The following is a 26,784-nucleotide window of genomic DNA, read 5'->3' on the forward strand; positions in this document are numbered from 1 at the left end:
TTATGTCAGATTTGTTGCTGTTGAGTTGAAGGTAGTTAAGTTGCATCCAGGATTTGATTTCGCTGAAGCAGTTGTGGAGTGTAGTTTTAGTGCTGTGTGAGATGGTTTTAGTGGAGATGTATATTTGGATGTCATCGGCGTAGCAGTGAAATTGCAGTCCAAATTTGCGGATGATCTGACCAAGCGGGAGGATGTAAAGAATGAAGAGGAGGGGGCCAAGAACGGAACCTTGGGGGACACCTTGTGGTAGGGAAGCAGCAGGGGACGTGCAGTTGTTAATGCTGATGAATTGTTGTCGGCCAGTGAGGTAGGAGTGGAACCAGGAAAGTGCAGTGCCAGTGATATGTAGTGATTCTAGTCGGGAGAGCAGGATGGTGTGGTTGATTGTGTCAAAAGCAGCAGTGAGGTCCAGGAGGATGAGGATGGTGAGTTGTCCGGAGTCCGAGGAGAGGAGGATGTCGTTGGTTACTTTGAGAAGTGCTGTTTCGGTGCTATGTTGTGAGCGGAAGCCAGATTGGAAAAGTTCAAATAGCTTATTGTCGGTAAGGTGGGTTCGGAGTTGTGACGCAACTGCCCTTTCCAGTATTTTTGATAGAAAAGGCAGATTTGAAATGGGCCGGTAGTTGGTCGGGATGTCGGGGTCTAAACCAGTTTTCTTTATGATCGGCGTGATGGCAGCCAGTTTGAGAAGTTTGGGGACAGAGCCAGAGCGTAGGGAGGTGTTAATGATATCAGTAATAAGTGAGGAGATGACGGGAAGACAGTCTTTTATTAGAACAGAGGGAATGGGATCTAGGGTGCAGGTGGCAGTTTTCATTCCAGACATAATGGTTGCAAGTTGAGTGGATGTTATTGGAGAAAGCTCAGTGAGTTCCTGGATAGTTGTGGGCGTAGAGGCAGATGGTAAAAAAGATGGAGGGGAAGGTGGAGCAGTAGACTGGATCCTGGAGGTGTTTAGGTTACTGTAAATGTTGTCTATTTTTGTTTGGAAAGATGAGAGAAATAATAAACACTTTTCAGGAGTGAATGAAGTAGAGGTGTTGTCATGCGGTTTGAGCATTGAGTTGATGGTGGAAAAGAGAGCCTTAGAATTGTTGGAGGCAGAACGAATAATGTTGGCATAGTGGGTGGTTCGGGCAGTGTTGATTGCTTCTTTGTATTGCAGTAAGTGGTCTTTGTATGCTAGTAGATGAACTGTTAAGCCGGTTTTCTTATGGAGTCTTTCGAGTTGTCTTTTCCTGGTCTTCATCAGGCGGAGAGTGGGTGTATACCAAGGGGCAGAGTGAGTAAAGGAGACTGTTTTTGTTTTAAGGGGGGCAAGCTGATTTAAGCAGGAAGAGAGTATGATGTCATAATATTTTACCAGGATAGTGGGGTCATTAGTTGACGGGGGGGGCGAGGTGGATAGATAGTTGGTGAGTGAGGCTGTTAAAGCTGTGGGAGAGATGGATTTAAGATTCCTGAAAATTATCGTGCGGTTTTGTTTGGTAATGGGAATAGGAGTGTCTATGTCCATAGTGATAGCTAGGTGATCAGAGATGTGAAGGTTATAGCTGTTTAAGTGCTGGATATTAAGATTAGTGGAGCAGACTAAATCGAGTATGTGACCATGACTGTGTGTGGGGAAATTAATATGCTGAGTGAAATTCAGGCATTGTAGTAGATCAAGAAATTCAGTGGCCAGTTTATTGTTAGTGCTGCCAATGTGCAGATTAAAATCACCAAGGAGAAGAATTGAGGGAGAGATGGCAAACAACTGCGTTAGTAGATCAGTAAGGTCAGAGATAAAGGAGGGGTGTGGTTTGGGGGGACGGTAAATGGTGGCAGCAACCAGGGGACTAGGGCCGGAGAGTTTGAAGATCAGGTGTTCAAATGAGGGGACGGATGGAATAGAGATGGCAGTTGTCTTGATAGTCTTCCGGTATATGACAGCAATGCCTCCACCTCGGCCAACAGAGCGGGGTTTGTCCAAGTATGTGAATCCAGTGGGAGTGATTTGATTCAGAGAAAGATATTCTAACGGTTTTTGCCATGTTTCAGTAAGGCAGAGGAAGTCTAGGTTCCTATCTGTTATGAATTCATTGAGAATCATTGTTTTGTTATTGAATGATCGGGAGTTCAATAACGCCAATTTCAGGATGTTTTGTTTTATAAGGGGTAGTGGTGATATGGGAATTGGACAGAGGTTGGCTGAATTGATCTGTCTTGATTTGACTACATGGCGCCGCCTGTGGGTGATGACGGTTTTAATTTGATTTACAGGTAGAGATTGTAGCGACAGAGGGGGCCAAACAGGGGCGCTGATGGACGGAAACCGGTACTGTGATGTCGTCGGATTTATGTGATGGGAGGGGTCGCAGGAGTTTAACAGTCATGCTGTGAGAACACGTGTGGATGTTTGGATAGCGTAATGGAGATTTCCTGTGAGCATTTCCGATCCCATCCTATTTGGGTGGATACGATCCCGATTGAAGAGGGAAGTGCGGTTCCAGAAGAGATTGAAGTTATCTATGAAGTTAATATTGCGGCTGATACAGGTTGACTGGAGCCAGGTGTGAAGACTGAGAATTCTGCTGAAGCGCTCTACACCACGTGACATGGTAGGAATCGGGCCAGAGATAAAAACGAGTTTCCCACAGTTAGTTAAATAGTCAAAAAGGGCTAAAAAGTGTTGTTTTGTCATTTCTGAATTTTTGTGGGAAGTATCATTTGAGCCAATGTGAACAACAATCCTGTTGACAGTGGATGGGAGAGAGCATAACAGTGGCGGGAGTTTATTTAGTAGTTCAGGGACTGTGGCGCCAGGATAACATTTTGTGATTGAATTGTAAAACCGTACATTTCGGATTATTGAATCTCCCACTATTAAGGTGTTCGGGGTGAAAAGGGGACGAGGGGGAGATTGCACGTGGGTCATTTTGGAGGCGGCTGAGTTGGCGTTGTGAGGAGAAGACGTGATGGTGGTGGGGGGGGATTCCGTGACGTGGATAGGCTTCCCTGCCGTCGACTGTAGGCAGGGGGTTGTTGTAGAGAGGCGAAGCGGAGGTGTTCTCAGGTGTTTCTGGGAGGGAGGATGAGTGGGTAGCTTCGGCTTTGACGTAGGGGGCGGGCAGCCATTTTGAAACGCAGCGCCGTTATCCTCGTCGAGAATCGAGAATCTATTATATAGTGTGATTGCGGTGGGTAGCGGAGTACTTTTATGACGAGGTGGAGGTGTATTTTTATGGTGAGTATGTTCCGATTCGTTTCGCCTGTATCCGGAAGCAGGAGTGAAGCTGGCCAGTGTTTTTGGCTTTGCGCCAAGGTGGGACCAGTGAGCAGCTGCTGCAGTGGACGGACTTTTCGGTGAGGTGATTGGAACAGTTGAGTCGAGTTCTGCAGTGGGCGATGAATTTTTTGCGGGGCCTAGAGCGACGACCATCGAATCAAGAAGTTGCTCGTCTTCCCTCAGAAGGTGGAGCAAGGAGATTCTTCCCTCCAACTCTGTAATCTTTTGGCTGAGTCGATGGCAACTATCACAGCCAGGCGAGGTCAGTGGAGCCATTTTTACGTTGTTTAAGAGCTAGTTAGCCCAGCTCCTGGCTAGCTAGCTCTAGCGGTTTGGCAGTTGCGGTGGTGTTTGAGTCCACGTTCTTTTTTTATCGCGGGTAGAGAGAAAAGCGGAGGCTAGGATAAAAGTTCCAATAGGCAATATCAGCAACAATCTTTGAAAAAAAAAATTTTTGTATATTTGTTTACTGCTATATGTTAACTTGATACTGAAATAGTAGTGTGGTTTAGCCTGAGAGTATTTTTGAACAATTTTGGAACTAATGTACATTAAAAAAAAAAAAGAAAAAAAAAGGAGGGGGGTGCATCAATAATTGTTTTATAATCGAATCGGAGCCTCTGAATCGTAATTGTAATCGAATCGTTAGGTGCCCAAAGATTCCCAGCTCTATTCATTTGTATATTTCACCACGATTTGAGAGCTCAATAAATTGAAGAAAAGTACGCCTTGTGTTTGGAGGGTTTGTTTTTGGGTTTGCTGGCTGTTTAGCAGAATAGCGTCACTGACACTCACGGCAACAAACGGGAAGGGTGAGCGCTGATGCACCAAGCCACTTCGGCTGCATTTTGGCACATGAAAAATAGCGAATACTGTACTAAGGTATGATGGAAAATTTTAGCGGTTTTGAAAAGGCGATGTTTTCACACCAAGGTAAACCGTGAAACCGGTAACTGGCACATGTCTACTTGACATCACTTGTCCAAATGTCCATGGTAAAACTGATGTGATCGGCATGTCTTTCACGAAGAATTGTGGTCGTATAAACTGCATTATTTTTTTTCATCCAGGGGTTTGGCTATCGGGTCATTTCGGGAATTTCCTCCCGCCTGTGCCCTTCAGTCCGTCGGGCTGCCAAATTAGCAACCTCGCCAGGCCTTTGTCTTGAACCGGCGGCAGCTAAGTTTGTACCGGATATCCGCCCGCCCTGGCCGGCTCGCTGCGGCGTATTCGGTGCATGGCTCTGCTCTGCCCGCAAAGGGTGAGGCGGCGGCGGCCTGCCGGACTGGCAGGCTCCTTCGGAAGACAGCTACTTGTCGACTATCAGTCTTGTGAGTTGTTTAGCCATTGATGGGAGTTTACCACCCGCTTTGGGCTGCATTCCCAAACAACCCGACTCCGGGAGGACCGCAGCGTCTCTGTATCGTCACAAGCCCCTTAGCTTCCTTTATAGTTTATTTGTGTTTACAATAGCTTTAGCATTCACGCTAGCAACAGCCTCGTATTCGTTCCAAAAATCTTTGTGATGCAGTTTTAAATGACTGCTGGGTTAGTGGTATTCAATGAGGACGCTTTCTTTACACCTTGTGGAACTTCTGCAGTGCATGTTTTGTAGATGGCGAGAGCGTCGTTTATTTCATTTCACACACGGGAAAATCAGTGAGAGCACCTCAACACTGATAACACCGCCTCCTCTATGACGCCGTACTCCTCAACCCCTCCTCCCACAGGGGCTTCAGAGAGGTGAGGGGTTGAGGAGGCGGTGGTGGAGAAGTGGAGAAAACTGCTTGGTTGCGCACATTTGGAGGCTAAATCAAGTATATATCGGATTGCATTATCGGTTGATTTTTTAAAAATCTGTATTATCTGTGTGACGTCATAATTGCCATTATCGGCCAAAAATTATCGGTAACCGATATTATCGTGTATCTTTAGTTGGTAGATTAATCAACTACTAAAATAATTGATAGCTGCAGCCCTATTTAGTACCTTGAGTTTATCTGAAAATCAACCTTTAAGGACACGACATTACCTCTGCCGCTCGCTCTCCAAACTGGGCCAGGACTTTGGTTCTGTAGTCGGGGATGATGCAAACGGGGTTGGCCGACAGGTTGAGTTTCTCCAGACACGGCAGCGAGCCGATGTTCTTGATCTCCTCCAACTGCGAAAGCGGACACGTGACGCTAGGGAATCCTGACCGGGCCGGACCTGATGGGGCTTACCCGATTGAGCTGGTTGTGGCTGAGGTCCAGGTGGACCAGCGAGTAGAGCTTGCCCAGGCCCGCCAGGCTCTCCAGCCGGTTGCCGGCCAGGCTGAGCGTCTTGATGTTGCCCAGGCGCGTGTGAGCCGCCTCCAGCTCGCACAAATTGTTGTAGGACAAATCCACGTGGACCAGATTGTACAGATGCTGGGAAAAAAAAAAAAAAAAAGTTCTTTAGTCGATACTTCAGAGGCAGGTACCGGGATCTCTATGGGAAGCTAAAAAGTGGTTCTAGTGAAAAATGCTACCTGAAGGTTGTCCACCGTAGAAAGCTGGTTGTGGCTCAGGTCGAGGAACTCCACCTTGCGGAGCAGTTTCTGCGAGCGGGGACATCAGAGTGATGTCAGAGGGAAGGGAAAAACCACGCGTGACGGCGGGCGCGTCTCACCGCCGAGGCGTCGATGGCGCTGATACCATTGTGGCTCATGTCCAGCGTGGTCAGGCTTTGCCATCGCGGCACCACCGCCGTCACGGGGCAGCCCGACTCTGAGCCCTCGGCTTCCCACTGAGGGAACTCGCTGGCTTCCGGGACGAGCACCAGCTGAAGGAACAGTCCGTGTATGAATAAACATTATTCATAGTTCAGAATCTTTCTCAAATCTGCACTTAAATTAGCTCTTCGTATTCAATTAGCTGTTTTTTTCCCCAAAAAGATTCACTCTTTAGAAATTACACATGTACTTGAGAATAAACTAGGGCTGTCAAAATTATCGTGTTAAGGGGCGGTAAATAATTTTTAAAAATTAATCACGTTAAAATATTTGACGCAATTAACGCACATGCCCCACTCAAACAGATTAAAATGACAGCAGAGTGAAATGTCCACTTGTTAATTGTGTTTTTTGGAGTTTGTTGCCCTCTGCTGGCGCTTGGGTACAACTGATTTTATAGGCTTCAGCACCCATGAGCCATGAACCATTGTGTAATTATTGACATCAACAATGGCGGGCTACTAATTCATATTTTGATTGAACATTTTACAAATTTTATTAAAACGAAAACATTAAGAGGGGTTTTAATTAGGGCTGTCAAAATGATCGCGTTAACGCGCGGTAATTAATTTTTTTAATTAATCACGTTAAAATATTTGACGCAATTAACGCACATGTCCCGCTCAGAAAGTATTCTACCTTTTGGTAAGTTTTACAGCAAGGTTTTTTGTGCTGTCTAACAGCGAACTCTTGTGGTCGCTTTGCGACATGGTTTATTGCTTTCTTGCCAGTTCAATATGGCTGCATGACGTCTCGGGCTGACGCCTACGTTGTAATGTTGTGCTTATATGATCCTTGAACAAGATTTGTCCGTAAGTATGGTTGTTGTAAAGAATGTACATATTATGTTAGTAAGCGACATGTTCTATTTTTTGTATGAGACGCTTTTTGTTTATGTTTAGTGAACCTGTATAGCGTGCTAAGCTAACGTTGTTGCTAATGCAATGCTTGCGTACTTTTTTTTTGTAGTTTCACTACGGTCTAAAGAGAACAATGGTTTGAGGCCATTTTATTAATAGATCAGGTGAAAAAGGAAGAAGTCTGATTATTAAGGCATCGTTCACTAGCTGTCTAGCTTTGGAAAAAGTAGACGCTTCGGAGTGAGGACAGCATAGACAGATTTAAATGACAGTAGAGTGAAATGCCCACTACAGTCCTTATATACCGTATGTTGAATGTATATATCCATCTTGTGTCTTATCTTTCCATTCCAACAATTTATTTTACAGAATATATATATATATATATAATTTACAGAAAAATATGGCATATTTTATAGATGGTTTGAGTTGCGATTAATTGCGATTAATTACGATTAATTAATTTTTAAGCTGTAATTAACTCGATTAAAAATTTTAATCGTTTGACAGCCCTAGTTTTAATATAAAATTTCTATTACTTGTACTAACATTTATCTTTTAAGATCTACAAGTCTTTCTATCCATGGATCGCTTTAACAGAATGTTAATGCCATCTTGTTGATTTATTGTTATAATAAACAAATACAGTACTTATGTACCGTATGTTGAATGTATATCCATCTTGTGTCTTATCTTTCCATTCCAATAATAATTTACAGAAAAATATGGCACATTTTATAGATGGTTTGAATTGCGATTAATTACGATTAATTGAATTTTAAGCTGTAATTAACTCGATTAAAAATTTTAATCGTTTGACAGCACTAGAATAAACATTATTAAAATAGGGCATCCAAAATAATGCTTTAAACTGGGGAGACTAGCATTGAATGATCATGCTGCTATCCATTCCAGTCCAAATGGATTTGACATCCATCGCCGCCAATGACAGCTAGATTTGGGACAAAATTTTGTTTGGTGAAATATCACGATTAGACATGTGCCGATTAAAGGGTATGTAGCGGCAAAGGGGGTGTGAGACATCAATAGAACCGTTATGTGCCAAGATAACAAATATTGATAAAGTTAACAAAAAAATCAATCACATTAATGAGCAATTATCGAAAATTGATCGAAAATGACGAACATTTCCGAAAGTGTTCCGGAAACAGCCGAATGGGGCGGAGATGTCACGACAAGTGATTGACAGTCGAGGCGGAGCCAGGTGCCATTGTTTTTTAACGACGAGAGAGTAGCGTTGGGGTTTGTTTGACCAAAACATCACAAAAATGGTTCAAAACTGCTGTGCTATGTGGTGTACAAATAGCTATTTATTGGAATATAGTATCCATGAGTTCCTGAACGCGAAAAAAAAAAAGCTGGACTACACAGACAATGGGTAAAGTTCGTCCGTGCAAAGAGGGCCAATTTTCTAGACACAGCCTCCGGCACGCTTTTCTGTGCTGTGCATTTTCCACCTGAAAGCTTCTCGAACTATGGACAAGTGAAATCGGGTTTTGCTAAAAGATTGCTGCTCAAAGGAGATGCGGTGCCGACCATACAAGCGCAGCCACCTAAATGTCCCGAGATATCAAGAAAGAGGACGATGACTGGTAAAGGAGGCTAAAGCTAAGCAAAGGAGGGGAGCAGCCAAGCTCGAAATGGCCGGAGTGAGTACTCTTTTATAATAAAAAAATGTCACGCATTGGATACAGGACTGGACGCATGTATAAATTATCGTTCGTAAAATATATAGAACAAATCCTCTGATCCCATTCATATTTGTGTCTGTTGGCAGAGCGAAAAGCTATGATAGCGCAATAAATGATAATTATTCTATGCATTCCTTTATTTTGCAGTCACGGTGTATCAGCTTCACAAAAAGAAATGCAAAACAAATCATTGGTGTTTCCCACACGATCTGCTGCCGATGTTTCATCAGTGTCATTGCTCCCCTCAATGACCGTTTCATTACGCTGAATTGGCATTCGTTAGGGCTCAAATTGGTAACCTAAAACACCAATTAAAGCTTCGTAACTCTCCTCGTCACCATTAGATGAACATTCGTTACGTCGGATTCGTCCCTGAAACTAGAAACGAAATTGTCTGCCATCATCGCCGCCACTCAGTATTAAAGCACTGAGCCTTTTTCTTGTTGAAGAAATTCTGAATTCTCTTATTGACAACGAGGGGTGTTTCTTCATGAGGGAACCTGGAATATGCGCATGACGAACACAATGCATCAGCATAAACAGCTTAAAACACCCCCTAATTCTCCCCTCACTAGAAGGAATTATATTGATGCAGACAGGCGCTGCCCCCCCTAGTGGCCGGTGGCACTCTCTTCACTTGTCGTGACGTCACGCACACAATCTGCCAGATCTCGGGCGCAGGTCGTTTTATCTTGACAATCGAGCCAAATTTCCCTCATTTTCTTGTGTGTAATTACACGAAGCGGCATGATATGAATACAAAAGGCATGCGTTTATGGATAAATGATGGAATATTAAAATTTTCCCAGGGCACTACATACCCTTTAATGGTTTCAAGGTATACCGTGGTATGAAAACGTCATGGTTTCAAAACCACAAAATGTTCCCATCATACCGTCCCTAAGGAAAAAGCTATTTCTATGTCCCAAAAACGCAGGAACAAATCCCTCACTTGCAGCTGCAAGGCTCAACCCTCCCCCACCTGTTTTTGCTCAGTGTCAGTGGGTCAGCTGTGCTTTACAATGGCCGGAGGAGGTGAAACTCCTGAAACCCAGACCTGTCAACCGGAGGACGTTGGCAATCTTACAAACAGTGACGTATGCCCTTACAAATTGGTGACTAATATTACAACATTGTACATAGCGTGCAATATGAAACAAAAACAAAACTCCCATTTTTAAAATAATATTAATTTATTGGTAATATTGTAACATATAACCTGGCACAATCAAAGAACAATCAATATATTCAGCTACATCATGATTACTAAAATTTAACAGTGACTGTTGTTATAATTGTACAGTGGGGAGAACAAGTATTTGATACGCTGCCGATTTTGCTGGTTTTCCCAAGCATGTAGAGGTCTGTAATTTGTATCATAAGTTCTCTTCAACTGTGAGGGACGGAATCTAATAAAAAAAAAACAGAAAATCATGTTGTATGATTTTTAAATAATAAATTTGCTTTTAATTGCATGAAATAAGTATTTGATACATCACAAAAATCAAACTTAATATTTGGTACAGAAACCTTTGTTTGCTATTACAGATACCAAACGTTTCCTGTAGTCCTTGACAAGGTTTGCACACACTGCAGCAGGGATTTTGGCCCACTCCTCCATGCAGATCTTCTCCAGAGCCTTCAGGTTTCGGGGCTGCTGCCGGGCAACACGGACTTTCAGCTCCCTCCATAGATTTTCGATCTGGTGACTGGCTAGGCCACTCCAGGACCTTAAGATGCTTCTTACGGAGCCACTCTTTAGTTGCCTTGGCTGTGTGCTTTGGGTCGTTGTCATGCTGGAAGACCCATCTTCAGGGCTCTCACTGAAGGAAGGAGGTTGTCAGCCAAGATCTGGCGATACATAGCCCCATCCATCCTCCCCTCAATACGATGCAGTCGTCCTGTACCCTTGGCAGAGAAGTAGCCCCAAAAAACGATGTTTCCTCCTCCATGTTTCACGGTTGGGATGGTGTTCTTGGGGTTGTACTCATCCTTCTTTTTCCTCCAAACACGACGAGCTGAGTTTAGACCAAAAAGCTCAATTTTGGTCTCATCCGACCACATGACTTTCTCCCATTGCTCCTCTGGATCATCCAGATGGTCCGTGGCAAACTTCAGACGTGTCTGGACATGCACTGGCTTCAGCAGCGGGACCTTGAGTGCGCTGTAGGATTTTAATCCATGACGGCGTAATGTGTTACTGATGGTTTTCTTCGAGACTGTGGTTCCAGCTCTCTTCAGGTCACTGAACAGGTCCTGCCGTGTCGTTCTGGGCTGATCCCTCACCTTCCTCAAAATCAGTGATGCCCCACGAGGTGAGATCTTGCACGGAGCCCCAGAACGAGGCAGATTGACCGTCAACTTGAACTTCTTCCGTTTTCTAATAATCGCTCCAACAGTTGTTACCTTCTCACCAAGCTACTTGCTTATTTTCCTGTAGCCCATCGCAGCCTTGTGCAGGTCTATTATTTTATCCCCGATGTCCTTACACAGCTCTTTGGTCTGGGCCATTGTGGAGAGGTTGGAGTTTGTTTGTTTGAGCATGTGAACAGGTGTCTTTTATACAGGTAACAAGTTCAAACAGGTGCAGTTACTTCCGGTAATGAGTGGAGAACAGGAGGGGTTCTTAAAAAAGAATTAAGAGGCCAAATATTTACTAGTTGGTAATGTATCAAATACTTATTTCATGCAGTTAAACACAAATTTAATATTTAATAATTATACAATGTGACTTTCTGGATTTTTGTATTAGATTCCGTCCCTCACAGTTGAAGAGAACTTATGATACAAATTACAGACCTCTACATGGCTTGCAAGTGGGAAAACCAGCAAAATCGGCAGTGTATGAAATACTTGTTCTCCCCACTGTATATCTTGTTTATAAAGTCTTCGAAGCAGGCAATCCTTGGCTGAGTTTGATTCATTTCTCATTTGAGCTATTGATTGATACTTGTCTCGGAGTTCAACTTCCTTGAACTTCCTTGACAAAGAATGCGTGAGTTTATAGGCAAGCTCCCGAGGGCGAGAGAAGCGCCAGGGACCCGACCCCTGACACACCACCCCCAGCACCCTCCCGACTCCTCTCTAATGGCAGCCATTGAGTTCGAAAATAAAATGGACATTTTTCTCTAATAAGAATGGATCACACAAACACATACCATCATGCTGTCCGTGGAGTCGTGGATATTAAGAGTGACCAAAGTGGACCTCAGCGACGATAAACCTTGGATTTGCGGAGCGGCGCACTCGCTGATCTGAAGACAGCCAAAGACAGTCGAACCTTCCGTGTTTCTCAGCGTTTTCAAACTTTACCTCAATCTGAACCAGCGACTTGAAAAAAGACAGCTCGAAAGGTAGACTGCTCTCCACGATGTTGCTGCTTCCCACCGGACCTCTGGTGCCGCATATCTGAGGTGAGATCGGTGAGTATTCCGAAAAGAGGACAAAGCGCTAGGTAAACGGACCTTGAGGTAGCGCAGCCTGCAGGTGAAGTCCAGGATGTGTCCCAGGTCGGTTTTGGCGTCGCCGTTGCAGCACGTGGGTTTGGCCAGACGCAGCTGCTGGGACACGGCGTGGAGCTGCAGAGGCCGCAAGGAGAACACCTCGCCAGCGGCCAGCAACTGCTCGCCTGACAATGACAAAGGCACGTTTTTAAAGTTATTTAAAAATAGACAAGAGTCAGAAGAATTTAAGTTTAAAAGGGAGCAAGCTGGAAGGCATACCTTTATGAAACAACTCCTCGGCAAGCGCAGCGGTGATGCCGTTGATTTCCTGAAAGAGGAAAAACCAAAAAATTAAGAAAATCAGATTCTTCAATACCTAAGTACAGTGGCTAGCACTTGGTCAATCATATGAATTGAATATTTATCACCATCAACGGCTGTAAATGAGTTCAAAATGGCATTTTATGTTTACTTGGGCTATCTTTGTTATATTAGTGTAGAGTTCAATCAATATCAATGGCAGTATTTGAATTACCGTATTTTTCGGACAATAAGTCGCAGTTTTTTTCATAGTTTGGCTGGGGGTGCGACTTATACTCAGGAGCGACTTATGTGTGAAATTATTAACACATTTTTATATTATTTCCCATGTTAATTTGGTGTTTTGGAGTGACACTGATGATTTGCTAAACTTGTTAGCATGTTCTTGATGCTATAGTTATCTGAGTAACTCTTAATAGCTATGTTACGTGAACATACTGGCCACGTTCGCATTTTGTTGTTCATGCATCATGTAACATTATCATACTGTACACTTATTCAGGGTGTTGTTCTATATTGTATTTTAATTTCAAATTGCCTTTCAAGATGAAATATCTGTTCTATGTGCTGGATTTGATCAAGTAAATTTCCCCCAAAAATGCGACTTATACGCCAGTGCGACTTATAGTCCGAAAAATACGGTAATAGTAAATATCCATTTATTTATGTCTAGAGCTGTTTGATGGTATTGACCACCCAATTATATCAACTGATAAAAGCACTTAAAATAATATTTTAAAAATCGGTACCGGTTTTGTGGCAGTAAAACAGTGAACATATCAGTCATCTTATTATATCGGCAGATATCGGCCAATCTTGAAAAAAGTTCATGTATCGGTCCGATATATCGGTCGAATTTCATAAGAAAGATCATCACTCAAACAGTGAACATAACAATTTTATCATATCGGCTGATATCGTGCGATCTTAAAAAAAGTCTATCGGCTAGGGATGGGAATTTTTACGATTCCAATTCCATTATCGATATTGCTTAACGATTCGATTCTTTATCGATTCTCTTATCGATTCTAATTTGGGGGAAAAGAAGAACAAACGTTTTGATTGGCATCGAGTTTGTTTAATCAGAAGTCACAACCTTACAAACTCACAACGAGATCAAAAGAGGCCCAAAGCCTCAATGTTAACTGTGGCAATAAGTGGCAAATACACAAGAATGTGTAACATTTTACTGAAACATTTATATAATAGAAATAAAAAATATTGGTATATATTGGCAGATAGGTTTCTGTTCTGCCTTTGGCAATATGTGTTAAAGCAGGGGTCCCCAAACGTTTTCCTCCGAGGGCCACATAACTTTTCCCTTCTCTGATGAGGGGCCGGGGTCAGTTTGTAACAGAAAAAGTGTGACGATTGCAGAAGTGCATAAATGTAAAAAATTGTTGTTTTTCAGAAAGCCACAATCAAATAACCCTTTCTGGATACTTTATAATAATAATAATAATAATAATAATTAATAATAAAAACACTATTAATTAAATAGATAATAACCAAATAACCCTCTCTGAATTCTTCAAGGAAAAGGCCAGAAAATAAATAACACGATTGAGAAAAAAAAAATTCAAAATGGCCGGACCAAATGTGGAGGCGGGCCGTATTTAGGCCGCGGGCCGCAGTTTGGGGACTCCTGGGTTAACGTGTATTATTTTACCATTACATTGAATTGCATGCCTTTTAGTTTTTGTGGCGCTTACACGCTCAAGTGGGGGCGCCCTTGCACTTCCTCACTTGAAGAAGAACGCGCTCACGTGAAGAAGAGCGCGCTTACACCCAAAGAAGAAATGCCGCATCCAAGTGAGTGGGCGAGTTAGTGAGAGAGGGAAACACTTCTACGAGCCAACGTTCTTTGTTAATGTTAGTATCTACAGAGGCAACGCCTGTATGTATCATCTTTTGTGTTGTTGTTGTTGTGTTTCCACTCGCGATCGGACACTTAAATCCAGTTGTGCAGTGGTTTGAACGATGTGCTAATGCTAGCGAACGAATGCTAACCATACTGTTACTAGCAGCTCATCATCGCTGATTTACGTTGATGCAAACCTGTTTGTTATTGGGGATGAAATTGATTTGTTTCTATTCTTAGTTTCACTCTTCAAGTGATGGTTGAATAAAGTCAGCAAATCTCCACCTTGCAATGACTGCAAGTCGCTTTGTTGTAATTTTTCCTTGTGAAGTGAAGACACACTTTCGAGCGTTTGAACCTACGTGCTGTCATTGTTATGTTTATGGCTGCAATACTCGTGCTTACCCGTCGTAACCTTTCATTTTCACACTCTTTCCTGGTGAAGTGTAGTCAAACTTTGGAGCGAGTGGTTCTTGGCGCCATGCTAGTTTGATGCGTCTGGACAACAACTTACACGTCACGACGGAATACGCGTCTTTAGGAATCGTTAAAGGGATCGTTAAGGCTTTTTCATTGTGATGTCGGGCCTCGAAACACTCGGAACCGGTTCCGAATTGGAATCGGATTTCGATTCCCATCCCTACTATCGGCCTGATATATCGATCGACCTTCATAAGAGAGATCATCACCCAAACAGTGAACATAACAATTATCTTATATCAGCCGATATCGGCCAATCTTGAAAAAAATGTATCTATCAGACCGATAAATCAGTTGATCTTCATAAGAAAGATCATCAGCCAAACAGTGAACATAACAATTATCATATCGGCTGATATCGGGCGATCTTGAAAAAAATTCCATCTATTAAACCGATATATCTGTCGAACTTCGTAAGAAGATCATCACCCAAAAAGTGAAAATAACAATTATCATATCAGCTGATATCGGGCAATCTTGAAAAAAAGTTCGTCTATCATACTAATATATCGGTTGACCTTCATAAGAAAGGTCACACAAACAGTGAACATAACAATTATCATATCGGGTGATCTTAAAAAAGTCCATTTATCGGACCAATGTATTGGTCGACTTTAATAAGAAAGATCATCACCCAAACAGTGAACATACCAATTATCATATCGGCTAATATTGGGCGTTCTTGAAAAAAAGTCCCTCTATTGACCCGATATATCGGTCGACCTTCATAAGAAAGATCATCACCCAAACAGTGAACAAACCAATTATCATATCGGCTGATATTGGGCAATCTTGAAAAAAGTTTATCTATTGGACTGATGTATCGGTTGATCTTCATAAGAAAGATCATCAGCCAAACAGAAAACATCACAATTATCGTATCGGCTGATATCGGGTGATCTTAAAAAAATATTCCATCTATTAACCTGATATATCTGTCGAACTTCATAAGAAGATCATCACCCATAAAGTGAATATAGCAATTATCATATCAGCTGATATCAGGCTATCTTGAAAAAAGTTTGTCTATGGGACCGATATATCGGTTGATCTTCATAAGAGAGATCATCACTCAAACAGTGAACAGTGAACAGTGAAGAAACAGTTTTTTTGTATGTTTTTTTTTTAAATCGGCTGATATCGGGCGATCTTGAAAAAAGTTTGTCTATCATACCGATATATCGGTCGATCTTCATAAGATCACACAAACAGTGAACATAACAATTATCATACCGGGTGATCTTAAAAAAGTAAATTTATCAAACTAATGTATTGGTCAACTTTAATAAGAAAGATCATCACCCAAACAGTGAACATACCAATTATCATATCGGCTAATATTGGGCGAGCTTAAAAAAGTCCTTTTATCGGCCTGATGTTTCAGTCGACCTTAAAAAGAAAGATTATCACCCAAACAGTGAACATAACAATTATCTTATCATGTCGGCTATTATCGGCCAAAGTCTATCTATCGGTCCGATATATCAGTCAACCTTTACAAGGAAGATGATCACTAAAACAGTGAACATAACAGTTATTTCATCGGCTGATATTGGCCAATCTTGAAAAAAGTCCATCTAATTGCCCGATATATCGGTCAACCTTCATAATAAAGATCATCACCCTAACAGTGAACACAACAATTATCTTATTATATATCGGTCGACCTTCATAAGAAAGATCATCACCCTGACAGCGAACACAACAATTATCTTATTATTATGTTTGATATCGGCCAATCTTCCCGATACACCGTATTGGCCCGAATATAAGACGGCCCTGATTATAAGACGACCCCCTCTTTTTCAAGACTCAAGTTTGAAAAAAAAAAAGACTTTTTGAACACCAAAAAATTTTTTTTATAGAAAATAATTACAGTACATTTGAAACAAATGAATATTAGGGCTGTCAAAATTATGGCGTTAACGGGCCGTAATCAACTTTTTAAATTAATCACGTTAAAATATTTGACGCAATTAACGCTCATGCCCCGCTCAAACAGATTAAAATGACAGCAGTGTCATGTCTACTTGTTGTGTTTTTTGGTGTTTTGTCGCCCTCTGCTGGCACTTGGGTGCAACTGATTTTATAGATTTCCGCACAATGAGAATTGTGTAATTACTGACATCAACAATGGCGAGCGACTAGTTTATTTTTTGATTGAAACTTTTACAAATTTTATTAAAACGAAAACATTAAGAGGGGTTTTAATTAGGGCTGTCAAAATTAATGCGTTAACGGGCGATAATTAATTTTGTAAATGAATCACGTTAAAATATTTGACGCAATTAATGCTCATGCCCCGCTCAAACAGATTAAAATGACAGCAGTGTCATGTCTACTTGTTGTGTTTGTGTTGTACAAATTTTATTAAAACGAAAACATTAAGAGGGGTTTTAATTAGGGCTGTCAAAATTATCGCGTTAACGGGCGTTAATTAATTTTTTAAATTAATCCCGTTAAAAAATTTGACGCAATTAACGCACTTGGCCCAGCTCAGACAGATTTAAATGACAAAGGAGTGAAAGGCCCACTTGTTAATTGTGTTTTGCGGAGTTTTGCTGCCCTCTGCTGGCGCTTGGGTGCGACTGATTTTATAGTGTAAGTAATTATTGCCATCAACAATGGTGGGCTACAAGTTTATTTTTTGATTGAAAATTTTACAAATTTTATTAAAACGAAAACATTAAGAGGGGTTTTAATATAAAATTTCTATAACTTGTACTAACATTTTTCATAAAGAACTACAAGTCTTTCTATCCATGGATCACTTTAACAGAATGTTAATAATGTTAATGCCATCTTGTTGATTTATTGTTATAATAAACAAATACAGTCCTTAAGTACCGCATGCTGAATATATATATATCCATCTTGCGTCTTATCTTTCCATTCCAACAATAATTTACAGAAAAATATGGCATATTATATAGATGGTTTGAATTGCGATTAATTACGATTAATTAATTTTTAAGCTGTAATTAACTCGATTAAAATTTTTAATCGTTTGACAGCCCTAGTTTTAATATAAAATTTCTATAACTTTTACTAACATTTATCTTTTAAGAACTACAAGTCTTTCTATCCATGGATTGCTTTAACAGAATGTTAATAATGTTATTTTATAGATGGTTTGAATTGCGATTAATTAATTTTAAGCTGTGATTAACTCGATTAAAAATTTTAATCATTTGACAGACCTAATGATTATAACAACATATTTAAGAGATAAAGCATGTCATTTTGCCTCATTCAAATCTTAATATCTGAACATTTAAATATGTAAACTAAAGTGCAATCACATTCGTAAATGAATGGCTTCTGGTTTTTGAAATGCAAATAAACCAATCTATTGTGATAAAACAACAAAATTGCAATAACTGCATTAACCATCAAAAGTGAAGTCTAACTGTAACTGTAGTCTTGAAACAAGTCTGAATAAGGAAAAAAATGCAATAAATAATGCAAACTGGTTAAACTAGAGTAGCTGAGATCTGTCATGACAGAACATTGCTTCAACGATATCTGGCGCCATCTAGTGTCGTGAATGGGTATAACGTCTAGACCACGAATATAAGACGACCCCTCTTTTTCAGTCTAATTTCAATGGAAAAAAACACTGTCTTATATTCGGGCCTATACGGTATATTGGTCGGCCTTCATAAGAAATATCATCATCCAAATAGGGAACATATCATTTATCTTATCATTAGGGTTGGGCATCGAGAATAGCGCATCGATGGGAACTGGTTCTAACACTCTGATGCTCCCGGAATCGTCCTTGTTTCGATGCCCTGATCGCCGAGTGGAAAAAAATTGCTCAAGTTTGAGACTGATATTTATATATAAGTTCTAATTAGCCCTGTGAGAGTTCATTTAATTCCAGAAAACGTCGAGAAGTTAAGACTTTAATATAAAATATATTAAAGTGTTAACTTCTCGACGTTTTTTTTTTTTTTTTTTAAATAAATGAAAATTACATTTTTTGGACCCTGCATTTTTTTTTTTTTTTTTTGACCCTGCCTCTTAAAAGAATCGGAATCGGGAATCGTTCGGAACCGGAATCGCTCCATTTCAAACGATGCTCAACCCTACTTATCATATCGGTTAATATCGGCAAATCCTGAAAAAAGTCCATCTAATGGCCCGATATATCAGTCAACTATTATAAGAAAGGTCATCACCCAAACAGTAAACATAACCATTATCAAATCGGGTGACAGAGCGATTTTGAAAAAAGTCCGTCTATCGGCCCGATATATCGGTCAACTTTCGTCAAATTTTTTGGACCCTGCATTTTTTTTTTTACCCTGCCTCTTAAAAGAATCGGAATTGGGAATTGTTCGGGACCGGAATCGAAATGTGGAATTGTAATCGGAACCGGGATCGTTCCATTTCAAACGATGTCCAACACCTACTTATCATATCGGCTAATATTGGCAAATCTTGAAAAAAAGTCCATCTAATGGCCCAATATATCGGTCAACTTTTATAAGAAAGGTCATCACCCAAACAGTATACATAACATTTATCAAATCGGTTGATATCGAGCGATTTTGAAAAAAGTCAGTCTATCGGCCCGATATATCGGTCGACTTTCATCAAAAAGCTCATCAACAAACAGTGAACATAACATTTATCATATTGGATGATATCAGGCGATCTGAAAAAAAGTCCTTCTATAATAAAGATATATCGTTTGAAAGATCATCACCCAAACAGCGAACATAACAATCATCATATTGGCTAATATCGGGTGATCTTGGCCGAGCTTGAAAAAAGTCCCGATATATTGGTCGACCTTTAAATTCCAATTAATCGCTTATGTTAGTCCTATCCACAAATAGATGCAGAACTTTGCCCTCTAATGAATTCCGATCTTGTTGTACTTCAGTGCTATTGTGAGCAGTTGCCGCACTATAATGCCTTCATGATGATCACGTGTTGATCAGTACGGGTCACATGGCGACCCACGGAACAACCGGCCTACTGTTGTCCTGACGCCGTCACGAGACGAGGCGCCGACTTCGACGCCAGTTCAGATCGGACACGGCAAAAAGCCTTTTCCCCGAAACTCACGTAGAGGTTGAAGTGGAGGAAAGCGGCCAGAGGGGTCGGCGTGGCCCCCGGGAACTGCCGCAGGAGCGTCTGCAGGTAAAGCTCCAGCTCCTTCTGCCGACGTTCCACCAGGCTCTTGGAGTTCTTGCCCAGCATCTTCTTTGGCGGGAGCAGACGCCGATCCACTTGGTTCGCCGCCGCTAACTGGAAAGCAGAAGAACACAAAATATAGTATGCGAGTACGTCATCCGGAATGGAACGTTTACCTTCTCGTGGAGGTCGTGAAAGTCGCTGTAGCGGTGCTTCACCGTCCACTTGTGCTCACTGTCCTGGACCTCGATGATGTACACCTGAAAGTAGGGGTGGGAACAGAAAAACATTTACAGGTCACTTCCTGTTGACTTTGGGTCATATACGAGTCACTTCCTGCTGGTTTGGGGGCATTTATGGGTCAATCCCTCTTGATTTTGGGGCATTTAGGGGTCGCTTCCTTCACTTCCTGTTGATTTGAGGCGTTAACAGGTCACTTCCTGTTTATTTGTCACTTCCTGTTGATTTTGGGGCATATATGGGTCACTTCCTGCAGGTTTCCGGGCCATAACAGGTCACTTCCTGTTCATTTTGGGGCATGTACGGATCACTTCCTGTAGGTTTCTGGGCCATTACATATCCCTTCCTGTTGATTTGGGGCATTTATAGGTCACTTCCTATTTATTAGTCAATTCCTGTTGAATTTCCAGGTCACTTCTTGTTGATTTTGGGGCAATTACACATCAATTCCTGCTCATTATACACTTCCTGTTGGTTTTGGGGCATTTATGAGTCACTTCCTGTTGATTTTGGGACCTTTACAGATCACTTCCTGTTGATTTGGGGCATTTACAGGTCACTTTTAGAGGCATTTACGGGTCACTTCCTGTTGGTTTTGGGGCCATTACAGGTCACTTCCTGTTGATTTTGGGGCATTTACACGTCACTTCCTGTTGATTTTGGGGCATTTACACATCACTTCCTGCTCATTATATACTTCCTGTTGGTTTTAGGGCATTTCAAAGTCACTTCCTGTTGGTTTTGGGGCATTTATGAGTCACTTCCTGTTGATTTTGGGACCTTTACAGATCACTTCCTGTTGATTTGGGGCATTTACAGGTCACTTTTAGAGGCATTTACGGGTCACTTCCTGTTGGTTTTGGGGCCATTACAGGTCACTTCCTGTTGATTTTGGGGCATTTACACGTCACTTCCTGTTGATTTTGGGGCATTTACACATCACTTCCTGCTCATTATATACTTCCTGTTGGTTTTAGGGCATTTCAAAGTCACTTCCTGTTGGTTTTGGGGCATTTATGAGTCACTTCCTGTTGATTTTGGGACCTTTACAGATCACTTCCTGTTGATTTGGGGCATTTACAGGTCACTTTTAGAGGCATTTACGGGTCACTTCCTGTTGGTTTTGGGGCCATTACAGGTCACTTCCTGTTGATTTTGGGGCATTTACACGTCACTTCCTGTTGATTTTGGGGCATTTAAACATCACTTCCTGCTCATTATATACTTCCTGTTGGTTTTAGGGCATTTCAAAGTCACTTCCTGTTGGTTTTGGGGCATTTATGAGTCACTTCCTGTTGATTTTGGGACCTTTACAGATCACTTCCTGTTGATTTGGGGCATTTACAGGTCACTTTTAGAGGCATTTACGGGTCACTTCCTGTTGGTTTTGGGGCCATTACAGGTCACTTCCTGTTGATTTTGGGGCATTTACACGTCACTTCCTGTTGATTTTGGGGCATTTACACATCACTTCCTGCTCATTATATACTTCCTGTTGGTTTTAGGGCATTTCAAAGTCACTTCCTGTTGGTTTTGGGGCATTTATGAGTCACTTCCTGTTGATTTTGGGACCTTTACAGATCACTTCCTGTTGATTTGGGGCATTTACAGGTCACTTTTAGAGGCATTTACGGGTCACTTCCTGTTGGTTTTGGGGCCATTACAGGTCACTTCCTGTTGATTTTGGGGCATTTACACGTCACTTCCTGTTGATTTTGGGGCATTTAAACATCACTTCCTGCTCATTATATACTTCCTGTTGGTTTTAGGGCATTTCAAAGTCACTTCCTGTTGGTTTTGGGGCATTTATGAGTCACTTCCTGTTGATTTTGGGACCTTTACAGATCACTTCCTGTTGATTTGGGGCATTTACAGGTCACTTTTAGAGGCATTTACGGGTCACTTCCTGTTGGTTTTGGGGCCATTACAGGTCACTTCCTGTTGATTTTGGGGCATTTACACGTCACTTCCTGTTGATTTTGGGGCATTTACACATCACTTCCTGCTCATTATATACTTCCTGTTGGTTTTAGGGCATTTCAAAGTCACTTCCTGTTGGTTTTGGGGCATTTATGAGTCACTTCCTGTTGATTTTGGGACCTTTACAGATCACTTCCTGTTGATTTGGGGCATTTACAGGTCACTTTTAGAGGCATTTACGGGTCACTTCCTGTTGGTTTTGGGGCCATTACAGGTCACTTCCTGTTGATTTTGGGGCATTTACACATCACTTCCTGCTCATTATATACTTCCTGTTGGTTTTAGGGCATTTCAAAGTCACTTCCTGTTGGTTTTGGGGCATTTATGAGTCACTTCCTGTTGGTTTTGGGACCTTTACAGATCACTTCCTGTTGATTTGGGGCATTTACAGGTCACTTCCTGTTGATTTAGAGGCATGTACGGGTCACTTCCTGTTGGTTTTGGGGCCATTACAGGTCACTTCCTGTTGATTTTGGGGCATTTACAAGTCACTTCCTGTTGATTTTGGGGCATTTACACATCACTTCCTGCTCATTATATACTTCCTGTTGGTTTTAGGGCATTTCAAAGTCACTTCCTGTTGGTTTTGGGGCATTTATGAGTCACTTCCTGTTGGTTTTGGGACCTTTACAGATCACTTCCTGTTGATTTGGGTCATTTACAGGTCACTTCCTGTTGATTTAGAGGCATGTACGGGTCACTTCCTGTTGGTTTTGCGGCCATTACAGGTCACTTCCTGTTGATTTTGGGGCATTTACACGTCACTTCCTGTTGATTTAGAGGCATGTACGGGTCATTTCCTGTTGGTTTTGGGGCCATTACAGGTCACTTCCTGTTGATTTTGGGGCATTTACACATCACTTCCTGCTCATTATATACTTCCTGTTGGTTTTAGGGCATTTCAAAGTCACTTCCTGTTGGTTTTGGGGCATTTATGAGTCACTTCCTGTTGGTTTGCGGCATTTCCACGTCACTTCCTGTTGATTTTGGGGCATTTACACGTCACTTCCTGCTCATTATACACTTCCTGTTGGTTTTGGGGCATTTTCAGGTGACTTCCTGTAGGTTTTGGGGCATTTACGAGTCACTTCCTGTTGATTTGGAGGCATTCACGGGTCAATTCCTGTTGATTTGGAGGCATTCACGGGTCACTTCCTGTTTTTGGAAGCATTCACGGGTCACTTCCTGTTGATTTATAGGCATTCACGGGTCACTTCCTGTTGATTTATAGGCATTCACGGGTCACTTCCTGTTGATTTGGAGGCATTCACGGGTCACTTCCTTTTGATTTGGAGGCATTCACGGGTCACTTCCTGTAGGTTATGGGGGCATTTCCAGGTCACTTCCTGTAGGTTTTGGGGGCATTTCCAGGTCACTTCCTGTAGGTTTTGGGGGCATTTCCAGGTCACTTCCTGTAGGTTTTGGGGCATATACGAGTCACTTCCTGATGATTTGGGGGCATATACGGGTCACTTCCTGTTGATTTGGGGGCATATACGGGTCACTTCCTGTTGATTTGGGGGCATATACGGGTCACTTCCTGTTGATTTGGAGGCATATACGGGTCACTTCCTGTTGATTTGGAGGCATATACGGGTCACTTCCTGTTGATTTGGAGACATTCACTGGTTACTTCATGTTGATTTATAGGCATTCAATGGTCACTTCCTGTAGGTTTTGGGGCCATAACAGGTCACTTCCTGTTGATTTGGAATATTTTTAGGTCACTTCCTGTTTATTAGTCACTTCCTGTTAGTTTTGGGGCATTGACGGGTCACTTTCAGGTCATTATTCACTTACTGTTCGTTTTGGGGCATTTCCAGGTAATTTCCTGTTCATTTTGGGGCACTTCCAGGTCACTTCCTGTTGATTTTGGGGCATTCCCAGGTCACCTTCTGTTATTTTGGGGCATTTGCAATTTACTTCCTGTTCATTTAGTGGAATTTCTGGTTCATTTGCTATTGATTTTCAGTCACTTCCTGTTCATTTTGGGCCATTTCCAGGTCATTTTCTTTTGAATTAGTGGAATTTCCCGGTCACTTCCTGGTCATTATTCATTTGCAAATAGTTTTAGGGCATTTACAGATCACTTCCTGTTGATTCTTTGTTACTGAAAAGGAAGTGACTCCAGAATGTCCCCAAATGAATAGGAAGTCACTCAAAATTAACAGGAAGTTACCTGTAAACGCCCCAAAATGAACAGGAGGTGACCTGTAAATATACCTAAATTAACTGGATGTGAATGGTTTTGGGTCCTTTGACGGCATGGGACGTCTATGGCGGTTAAATTCTACCCAGTCAAATAAATTGAACGTCTGGCGCCGTCAATGACAGTCAATTTTTAGAAGTCACCATTATTATTAAGCAGTGATATCTTTGTAAAGCGATATATCTATTCCTGGCAGGGGCGTATCGATAACCAATTCATTTTCACCAGTTTCTTAGTACTATACTCAGGAAAATGTCTTTAAGTGTTCTGATAATGTTTTTCTAATGTATACCATTTACTCCTTGAAAATTACATACATTCCTGATACACGCATACTTTATTCGACATATATGACTACAAATACTTTTATTTCTCCCAGAAGTCGGCTGCGAGTACGCGACTTCAACTAGTCAACAAATACCAAACAAAGGAAACAGCCATTTTTATAAACTGGATTATTAAAACGTATAAACAGTTTTTTTTTTACCCGGACAATATCGACCCCTGGTTACGTACAAGCTAAGCTAATAACAGGAAGCCCATTCTTACCGTGTAGTTTTCCACCAACTCCGAGCCGACAACGCACACTTTTCTCTCCGAAAGCTCTTCTGTAAACGGGACGGGTTCCATGGTGGTATCGCGACAAGAATTGAGCTCTGTCAAGAAGTACAAAGTGTCATTTAAAGCGATTTTTAGCGGCGTAGTTTTGTGTTTTCCCGTTGGCAGCCCACCGCCATTTAATTTGTTGACACGGCAAGCGGCTATCTTCTTCTCTACCACGAAGGCGATTGGCTGGACGATTAATGATGCACTGCTGCCTCCTTTGGCTCATTGCTTGTAGTGCAGGTGCTTTTTTTTTTTTTTTTTTTTTAAAAACAACATATAATACGCATTTCAGTCACACGAGGGCGCCCAGAACCTTTCATGCTTTAATATTCAAAGTTTTCTTCAACAAAAATCCCAAACTGAGAACGTTTCATGACGTGAGTACAGTAATTTAGGCCATACTCGAGTGATGTCTTATAAAATTCTTTCATAACACTTAACATTCGATTGCAGGTGACTGAAAGATGAAAAAGAAGGTGTTCAATGTTAATCAATTTAATTGATGTAATGTAATATTTGAACGGGCTTTTTTTGCGCCACATAACAGATTGGACGTCTACGACGGTCAATGCCAACCAATTTTGGGAGTATTTCAGGTCATTTGCTGTTGATTTTCAGTCACTTCCTGTTGATTTTGGGGCATTTCTGGGTCACTTCCTGTTAGTATTGAGGCATTTCTGGGTCACTTCCTGTTGATTTTGGGTTACTGAAAAGGAAGTGATTCAATAATGTCCTCAAATGAATTGGAAGTGAAACTTTGGGGCATTTTAACTTATTTCCTGTTGATTTTGGGGGCATTTCCGGGGTCACTTCCTGTTGTTTTTGAGGCATTTGCAGGTCATTTCCTGTTTGTTTTAGGTTATTGAAAAGGAAGTGATTTAAAAAGGTCCCTAAATGAATACGAAGTTAAACTTTGGGGCATTTAAGGTCATTTTCTGTTGATTTTGGGGCATTTTTTGGGCCACTACCTGATGATTTGGGGTATAAGAATATTTCATGTCATTTGCTTTTGATTTTCCGTCACTTCCTGTTGTTTTGGGGCATTTACAGATCACTTCTTGATGATATTGAGGCATTTTAGGTAATTTCCTGTTGATTTTGGGTCACTTCCTGTTGATCTTGGGGCATTTCATGTCATTTGCTGTTGATTTTCAGTCACTTTCTGTTGAGTTTGGGGAATTTCTTGGGCGCTTCCGGTTTATATTGAGGTATTTACAGGTCATTTCCTGTTGATTTTGGGTTACTGAAAAGGAAGTGACACAAGAATCTCCTCAAATGAATATGAAGTGAAACTTTAGGTCATTTCGTGTGTATTTTGGGTCACTTTCTGTGTATTTTGGGCTATTTCTGGGCCACTTGCTGTTGATTTTGGGCCATTTCAAGTCATTTGGTGTTGATTTTCAGTCATTTCCTATTGATTTTGGGGCATTTCTGGGTCTCTTCCTGTTTATATTGAGGCTTTAACAGGTCATTTCCTGTTTATTTTTGGGTTACTGAAAAGAAAGTGACTCAAGAATGTCCTTAAATGAATACGAAGTGAAACTTTGGGACATTTGAGGTCATTTCCTTCTGATTTGGGGGCATTTCATGTCATTTGCTGTTAATTTTCAGTCACTTTCTGTTGATTTTGGGGAATTTCTGGGGCGCTTCCTCTTTATATTGAGGTATTTACAGGTCATTTCCTGTTGATTTTGGGTTAATGAAAAGGAAGTGACTCAAGAATCTACTCAAATGAATAGTAAGGTAAACTTTGGGGCATTTTAGGTCATTTGGTGTTGATTTCCAGTTACTTCCTGATGAATTTGGGGCATTTCTGGGTAACTTCCTATTGATATTGACGCATTTACAGGTCATTTCCTCTTGATTTTAGATTACTAAGAAGTAAGTGACTCAGGAATGTCTTC

The 26,784-nt window shown here is 41.4% G+C and overlaps 1 protein-coding gene across 4 annotated transcripts in view; it reads right to left on the minus strand.

The window, feature by feature from the left end:
• Nucleotides 1-25,064, minus strand: part of nisch (nischarin) — a 54,504-nt gene extending 29,440 nt beyond the window's left edge. For 2 of the 4 annotated variants that reach the window (XR_009064388.1, XM_057845824.1), the window contains exons 1-11: nucleotides 24,824-25,064; nucleotides 20,022-20,105; nucleotides 19,777-19,959; nucleotides 12,315-12,363; nucleotides 12,057-12,220; nucleotides 11,905-12,000; nucleotides 11,751-11,846; nucleotides 5,918-6,070; nucleotides 5,778-5,846; nucleotides 5,491-5,676; nucleotides 5,301-5,429 (exon numbers count right to left, since the gene is read on the minus strand). Coding sequence is in view for 3 of the 4 variants with exons in the window: in XM_057845824.1 (XP_057701807.1) it covers nucleotides 5,301-5,429; nucleotides 5,491-5,676; nucleotides 5,778-5,846; nucleotides 5,918-6,070; nucleotides 11,751-11,846; nucleotides 11,905-12,000; nucleotides 12,057-12,220; nucleotides 12,315-12,363; nucleotides 19,777-19,959; nucleotides 20,022-20,105; nucleotides 24,824-24,904 (1,290 nt within the window). In the remaining variant the exon portion in view is untranslated. The remainder of the gene's footprint in view (nucleotides 1-5,300; nucleotides 5,430-5,490; nucleotides 5,677-5,777; nucleotides 5,847-5,917; nucleotides 6,071-11,750; nucleotides 11,847-11,904; nucleotides 12,001-12,056; nucleotides 12,221-12,314; nucleotides 12,364-19,776; nucleotides 19,960-20,021; nucleotides 20,106-24,823) is intronic. The other 2 variants (XM_057845822.1, XM_057845823.1) reach the window with 2 other exon arrangements.
• Between the last annotated feature and the right edge of the window lie 1,720 nt (nucleotides 25,065-26,784).

Source organism: Corythoichthys intestinalis, chromosome 9 (assembly GCF_030265065.1).
Source record: "Corythoichthys intestinalis isolate RoL2023-P3 chromosome 9, ASM3026506v1, whole genome shotgun sequence".
NCBI classification, from domain to species: Eukaryota; Metazoa; Chordata; class Actinopteri; order Syngnathiformes; family Syngnathidae; genus Corythoichthys; species Corythoichthys intestinalis.